At 36.1% G+C, this 8,253-nt stretch overlaps 1 protein-coding gene across 1 annotated transcript; it reads left to right on the plus strand.

Annotated features, from left to right (window-relative positions):
- The first annotated feature begins 2,280 nt into the window (after nucleotides 1-2,280).
- Nucleotides 2,281-8,016, plus strand: LOC140747873 (chymotrypsin-1-like). Its single transcript, XM_073080493.1, has 5 exons — nucleotides 2,281-2,311; nucleotides 4,170-4,406; nucleotides 5,785-6,011; nucleotides 6,906-7,081; nucleotides 7,857-8,016. The coding sequence occupies exons 1-5, from the start codon at nucleotides 2,281-2,283 to the stop codon at nucleotides 8,002-8,004; spliced, it is 819 nt and encodes a 272-aa protein (XP_072936594.1). The 3' UTR covers nucleotides 8,005-8,016.
- The last annotated feature ends 237 nt before the right edge of the window (nucleotides 8,017-8,253 follow it).

The following is an 8,253-nucleotide window of genomic DNA, read 5'->3' on the forward strand; positions in this document are numbered from 1 at the left end:
AGTATCTTTATAAGATAGTATAGAGTAGGTCGCGTACGTGCCTAATCATACCTTACTACCTTAACATAATGCAGTCACGTGCTTACATTGCAGAGAGAATGCGACTTTGTTTTCCAAAGAATATAACTAAATGTCACATGTTTAAGATTTCTCTAGATCTAATATTGAATATCATATGTACATATTCAATAATAAATGTCAATATTCAGTAATAAATGAACTTAATTATACATTTCGGAAAAGAGATAATTGTGTTTGTATATATTTAATTGTTAGCAACGTTTTGAAAGTTTACGCACGAGTAAACTTTTTGATGTCTATACAATTATTACCGTATCATTATTATAAGACAAAAAACGTGAATTTGAATTACATTACAGTATAGAAAGTTATTTATTTAAGGAGAATTCAAATTTAAATGAATTTTATGTAATATGCTAATGTGTTTATTATTCATTTAGTTTTAAAAATCTTGAATAGCTGAAGTACTGACTCAAACAGGTGTTTCATGCAAAATAAATTTACAAATCAACATTTTAGCTTTCCGACTTACCTTTCACTTTCATTAACACTGAACTTAATTTAACTAAACAATTTCGAACAGGTGAAACACTTAAATCGATATGCGCCTTTGTTTTGATTTCCTTGCCCTACTTCAATCTTAACTTTTGACACAGAAATATTTTTGTATTTAATTTTGTTTATTACTATCACCTTATTGTTTGATCATCTATCAAACTTAAGTCGTCATGGTGATAAGAGGTGGTTCGTTATCGGGTTATTAGTGAAGCTAGGCCGTTTGAGGTTATGTTTAGTGCGAGGAGCGGCCGCGCGCGGCGCTGTCGGCGACCGGCGGTGGGCAACTGAAGCGAAGGCGGGCGGGCGGACCGCGAATCTCGCCTATTCCGTGCTCCATGCCATACCACTGATTTGTTCCACTGTACTCCTCTATTTTTAGGTATAAAGGTCAAATATAGTCTGCGGCGTGGTGAGTCCCTAAGAGAACTGTTTCCCACTATTAATATATTGACGGTGCATAGTCAATACATTTATGAAAATATTATGTATGTAAGAAAACACACTGATATGTTTGAAAAAAATAGTAACCACCATAACTTTAATACCAGAAATAGAAATAAATTAGCAATTCCTAAACATAGATTATGTAAGGTGGCTAGATCTTTCGTGGGCAACTGTATTCGCTACTACAATAAAATACCCGACCACATTTTGAATCTCACAGAAAAAAAGTTTAAACATGTCGTTAAACTAACGCTATGTAAAAAAGCGTACTATAAAGTAAGTGATTATTTGACTGACAAAACGGTGTGGTCTGAATTAGCTCCAGCTCCACATGTACCATTACGTTAAGTTAACATTGTCAAAAACATTTTTTTTTAAAAAGATGTGTGTTATGGAGTTTCTTTCGCCGCTTCTTCTCCATAACGAAACACCTTGTGAAGTGGTGGTAGTTGCTTTGACTTTCAAAAAGTGATCTGTAAAGAACCTATTTTGAATAAAAAATTTTGATTTGATTTGATTTGAAATTATTTTATTGCACAAGTCATAAATTAAATTTGTATTAATAAAAAATAACTCTTGAATTTTTGTAACACTACTCGTAGAATATATCAGATATTTTGGAAGCTAAATATCCCACGTTCAATAAAAATTAAAATATACCGTGAGTTTGTTACTGTTTACATACCTAGTTTATATTTAAATTCTATTATATAGACATTAAAAACACACACTGATAGTCTTCAAAATATTTTTATTGGTCAGTGCATTTTGTTTGGTACAAGCGAGGAGCTAAGTGGAAGTGCCTAAACATTTTGCCTCGTCGTTTTATTACTCTATCTCAAGTCCAAATATCAAACGCGTAGGCGGAAGTAAGACAGAAATATCACTTTCGGTGTTAGTTGAACTTAAAGGGACAGTCACATACATACATTATTACACACATTTATTATATATATTTTGTAAGGTTGTATTTTAATCTTAAGAATTATAGGCAGGTAGTGGTAATCTTGTGGTTGAATATTGACTTCTCAATCGAAGGGGTCCTGGTTCAAATCCCAGGCACATACCTCGGAATTTTTAATGTGCGTATTATAAATTTGTAAGATTACATTTAGTATTACACATTATTACGTTAGTTCAAATTTATAAAAATAAATTAAATTAAAAGTAGTTTAAAACCTTTGTTCGAAAAATAATGCTGGCCACATATTTAATTGGCTGCAACGCTCTATTCAATTTAAAAAACAAAAGGGGATTATGGCGGGAAACGGCAAATGTCAAGGAAGATGTATGTGGAGGTCTTGGAATTAATTATAAATAACTAGCTGGATTCAAGTCTTTCATTGGAGATACTAGTAACAAATTAATAATTACTTGATACGTCGAAGAAAAACATTGGAAACCTGCCTGATAATTATTCCTGCCTGATTTTAAAGATTTCACCGGTGTACAATATGAGGTTGACCAGCGCGACCATAATCCATATGGTCTAAACCCCTCTCTGAAAGGAGGCCCGTGCTTAGAAATGAGACAATTGTTTGTTAAAAACAACATTAAGAATACGTGTTACTAACTTGGAGGTATCTACTACTTGTTCTTGCTTCATTACATGTTTGTTAACAATTTTCGGAAAGTTGTACTTTACAAGTTTGAAAAGCTATTACCTTCGTACAAGTTTGGGTAAGTAAGTACCTTAATGTATTTTGATATCATGGTTCTCATAAGTCTGAAAGTTATAATTAAGATTACGCTCTGTTTATCGAATTAGAGTTACTTTAATACATTTTATTATGTAACGGGTACTCACGATATGCGTTTTTTATTGCCGATATTTCGACCCAGTTGCATGGATCGTGGTCACGGCGAAACTGAGGTGGAGGGGACAAACCGTTGACAAGTACTAGTGGTAGATTAATCTATCTACCCTACGTCTAGTTCGTTTTTCTTTTCTAGGTTTCATATCACGACACACAACACTGACAATATCCTTACGCACCGTACTTTGCACTATTGGTGACTTGCATAAACTAACCACTGGATTCCACGTTTGGGCTAACTTAAAACCATCTTCTCTATTGAAGTTCCTAGGTGTAGATAGTCTATAACATTAACATTAGGCATCGAACCTGTAACTCTGTTTTTCATCGTTATACCCAACGCGGTAGACGGGATACCAAAAGCAAGGAAATCATCATCATGTCCATAGGGACATTAGCAACTCCAGAATTCGTTTTGCATTTATCTTGAAGAGGTCCACGTCATAGCACTCTGGTAATACCTCAGGGGAAAGTTCAGTTACAGAAAAAAAAAACGCTTTCTACACTCACAGCCCCACTCTAGGATTCCCTGTATCGTGGGTGCCATTAACACACATAGACAAATACACAAACACCCAGACCCAGAAACAGAAATCTAAATTCATCATTTAAGTATCAGTCTGGCCGGGGATAGAACCCGGGACCCTTTGCGCGTCAGACCGTCATCACATCATATACAATACAAATGATTTCCCATTTAGTATTGTAGTAAGCACAAACCTGTATAGTAAGTGTATAACTTCCTTCACCGAATAACACCTTTCACTCCTTTTTTTTTTTTTCTTCTCGAGGGGGAAACCTTCAAAAGGTACCCGGTGCCATGGGAGCGACACGGGGTTATGTGGGATTTTTACCACACTAAAACCCCCCCGGTGGCCGTTCTCAGCGCTGCGTAGAGGACTCCGGGATCTCCAAAGGAACGCAACCGGAGTCCTCTCAGCGCACTGCCCCGTCGGGCTTCCCGGGGTCGTTGGCCGGACGGTTCGAGCTCCCACTCTTACCACCCGCAACCCCGAAAGCCCCTTTTAGTCGCCTCTTACGACAAGCAGGAGATACTGTAGCCCTATTCTGGTCCCGGAACTACAGGGACAAACACCTTTCACTCCTATGAATGTCGTAATTATCCTTAATTACGATCAAACCTCGTCTTGAAATTATGTCTTTTGGAAATTCATTAATCTTCTAATCACGAGATTTATGGCTTGAGAATAAAACTGAATGGTTTTCATTTATTCCGTTTACGATTCCGCATTTACGTCTGTCATAAATGCACGGTTATGAACAGTATAACCATATGTGTACTTTTAAGTTTAAGATATTCGTATGTAGTTTGCCACTTGAAAGATCTTGGAGAGGTTACTGTGAACTGGACGGTAGTTTTACATGATTTGGAGAAACGGATCGTTGGAGGAACGCCGACTACGTTAAACCAGTATCCTTTTAATGTGCAATTCTTTAATTTTGGTGGGCTCTGTGGAGGCAGTATTCTGACAAGTAAGGTGGTGTTGACAGCGGCGCATTGTTTCGACCATAACACGAATATTGCGGAAATGAGAGTAATATCAAGTATGAATTCGTTTTATTTTAAATAAAAGTTGAAGAATTTTTTAATCGAAACGAATAAACTGCGTTTAAGTATCTTATTTGATTCCAGAGATAGATTTTTAGGTGGTAGAACCTTAGTTCGACTTCAGAGGCACCTCTGCCATACCCATTACTACCTAATAACAGCAAAGTGCTGTTCAGTATCATGAATCCCGTGCTTTCGGATAATAGTAGGATTCTATGAAATTATTTACTCATAATTTTTTTTCGGTGATCTTATTATCCATGGTGATTGGTTGATTGAAGTAATGGTTGGTGATGTCAAGATGCATGCAGTAGATATCTTTCGAGGTACTTGGAAATTAATCATGTTTATCTGCATACTATACCGTGCCAAAGTACTGCATCTAAGTTATGAACTTTAGCTCCTAACTTGAATTAATTATATCTCGTCGGATAGCTCGGAAGATATCCATTACTTTAATGCAGTTTACATGTCCATCAATTTATAAATAACTTAAGCTGGATTTAGATATTTTCAAGACCATTCTTTACCTTCTAATAAGATTTAAATTGTAGGTAGACACATTGTTTACTAGGTTAACTTACGTGTGAAGTAAAAATACGTGAGCACTATCTTTTTAAAGTTTAAAAAGGTAGAATTAAGTCTGACCGGCTGATTTATATATGTATGAGGCAACTAGCCTAGTTCTCAGGAGCTTTTAGTTCTTATTTCAGATTAGCTTTAGTCAAAATCCCTTTTTCATATGGAGTTGGTTAGAAAGGTCTATGATCTGCAGTGTTCTATCTTTAGGTGGACTGCAACCTCGTTTGTTACTTCTACATATATATATAATCCAGAAATAAATAATAGAAAAAGAAATAACGCATTAAAAATAGCTAATAATAGTAATTTAATTGAAGGCAGTGTAACAAGATTTATTTTACTCGATTAACCCAATATTAAGACATTCCCAGTAGGTTTGATAAATTAAGAGTAAATTATTACATTTACCAAATAAGCTAATATTTAAGTGATCTATATCGTATGAGTGGCGCGAATTTATTAACAAGAATATATTTTTTGCTTCATATACTTTTTGAGAATAGGGTTCTAAGATAAGAGGATAGTATTAGAAATTGATTATCATTATCAGCTATATTATCAGCTATAATGGAAAACATCGTGAGTTTTCTAATGTCTGAGAGTTTAGAGAAAGTCCTCAAAGGTGCGTTATATCTACCTATTCGTATTTGGACAGCGCAGGGTTCGATCTCCGGTCTGACAAATATCTAAGTGATGAATGAACGGTTGGGAGTTTATATTCATCTTTGTGTGTGTCCATAACACAGCAAAAAACCTACATAGGGCTATGAGTGTAGAAACAGTTTTTTTCAGACAGTCGTTACATATTCGACCCAGAGGCCTCATCTCACGAAGTATGGGATTATGTGTTACACGAGCATTATAACGACACGATAGCGTTCTCCAACGATATTGCCATTATAATAATACATGGGGCATTCCTATTCGGGCATCGGGTCCAAAGAGCCGTAATTGGTAACAGTGATGTGTGGATGAGAGAAAACGAAACGTTTGTGGCCACCGGCTGGGGTCAAATTAAGGTAGGAATAAAGCTTTGTACATTTATAATAATCCAAAGCAATTAAAATACTCATTTAGGGCTTTGAATTAAATATAGGTACTAATGAAGGGTTTTAAATTTTGTATGCTATTTCGTAAAGTCGTTCGTAAAATGTCTGTTGCAAAGAGAAAATCTCGAGAACAGCTGAATCGCTAATTCTTACATATCGTAATAGAAAGCAGCTCGAATCAAACTTGCACCATTATTAGTCGAATGTCGCGCTTTACGGGTCTGTCAATTGTTTTGCCTTCCTGGAACCCCTCCACTAACAATGTTATTACTACACTACATTCAACTTTATGGTATGGTATTAAAGTTCAAATTTACTTTTAAGTTTTTGTTTTCTTTGTCGTTAGGATTTTTCGTGACGCTCGCCTAGCCCCCTTACCCAGCGTACCGCGCGATAAGGAACTACGTTCCAAAAATCGGAATGTGTTTTGTACATACTGTAGTAACATAACATTTACAAAGTCTTTATTTTTGTAGAGGAATATTTTAAATGCTTTACACTATCTAATTCTCGGAACGGATGTTACCTTATTATTAGTATATTATCCTATATAATAGTAAGAATTAACACACATTTATTCAGTTCTATAATAGATATTGTAGACAACTGAGTTATAATTTGATTATATTGTTATACCATTATATTTTCATATGCTATACACAATTTTTGTATTTAATGAAACACATCCATGACTGGCTTCAGGTAGAACAAATCCTGTACTGTATGGAGTTGCTTATTGTTTGTTATTTGCTTCATTCCTTTCAAACCAAAACTTGAATTTCTATACTATGCGTTGTCTGCAAATTGAAGAACTTCTTTTTATTCTTACTAAACGAATATACTAATTTCGAGTGTTTTCAGTAGTACAATGGCAATCTTTCTCAGCAAGGCTTGATGAGAACTCATTTGAATTACGTAGTGAAAGATAAATGTATGGAGGAGAACAGGGTGGTGCTGAGTCCAGACATGTTTTGTTTGCACGGGGATGGAGTTCGCGACACCTGTAGGGGTGATTCAGGGGGAGGGGTGCTGTGGAATGAGTAAGATTTTAAATTTTCGTATTCGACTTTCACTTATTTTTTAACGTTTTTGGAAGTGGCAACCACTTGTGGTTCAACTCTGAAGGCATCATCGCCATACTTATTTTAGTCTATTAACTGCATTGTTAAGCGCTGCTTTTTTATATAATAAAGAGAAGCAGACGAGCATGCAGTCCACCTGATGGTAAGTGGCTACTGCCGCCCATGGACATCTGTAATCAACCCCAGATAGGATTAAATATTCCTACCTGAGGTCGGCCACAGATGCGCCGCTACCCCTGAGAGGATTAAGCTGGAACGCCTCGGAAAAGTCTATCTCCCTTTCCCACACCCTTCAAACTGGAACACAGCAGCGCCTAACACTGCTGTTATTAGGTGGAAATAGGTGTGGCGGTGGTGCCGCCGGAGTCGAACCACAAGGGTTCTACCACCTTCAAGCTTCAAGCTTCAGGGCTGCTGCGTTCCAGTGAAGGGTGTGGTAAGAGAGACATTCTTATTCTAGACGGTCTAGTTCTGAGGGGTAGCGACGGATAGACTCTTTATAGTTCGATGCTGGAAGCACCATTATCATACGGATCCGATGCGTTCTATATTAGTTTTCAGGGGAAGCAACGCATCTATGGCCTCCCTCAGATAGGACTCTAATATAATCCGGGATTAATAACAACTGTCTATGGTTGGCCGTAGGTACGCTCGTTTGCTACGCCATAAAACTTGAGAATTCTCAGTAAAAACTTATGTGTAGGCAATTTGTAATTAATGTTATTATTTTCAGAATGGTTGTCGGCATCGTGTCCCACGGCAAAGGTTGTGCAGCGGCACCAAGCATGTATGTTAACGTGTATTACTTCATACCATGGATCAATAAAACCGTGGAGAGGCTGTACAAACAATTTTGCCATTTCCATAATTATGGACAATGATACCTGCCTGTTTATTTTTTCTCTTAATTTATAATTTATTTATTTATTACCTGTCTTATAATAATTATTAATATTTGTTGGGAAGAAGAAATTTGCAACTCAACATAAAATAAAACTCAAATATTTTTACGTATGATTTTATTTTAGGGAAAATTTTGGCTCATACAATTTAGTTACAATTTAAACGACTGTTCATTACTTATCTACATTGTATTAATTTGTATATTAATATCTAAGACAATAATAGAC

Source organism: Epargyreus clarus, unplaced genomic scaffold (genome assembly GCF_041222505.1).
Source record: "Epargyreus clarus isolate Ecla_fem2 unplaced genomic scaffold, WU_Ecla_fem_2.2 ptg000015l, whole genome shotgun sequence".
In the NCBI taxonomy this organism is placed as follows: Eukaryota; Metazoa; Arthropoda; class Insecta; order Lepidoptera; family Hesperiidae; genus Epargyreus; species Epargyreus clarus.

Excerpts from the sequence above, each read along its gene's own strand:
- LOC140747873 (XM_073080493.1), top strand. The coding sequence starts at position 2,281 with ATGGCGGGAAACGGCAAATGTCAAGGAAGAT. Across the intron at positions 4,407-5,784 it reads GGAAATGAGAGTAATATCAA|ACAGTCGTTACATATTCGAC; the intron begins GTATGAATTCGT and ends AGTTTTTTTCAG. Across the intron at positions 6,012-6,905 it reads CCGGCTGGGGTCAAATTAAG|TACAATGGCAATCTTTCTCA; the intron begins GTAGGAATAAAG and ends TGTTTTCAGTAG.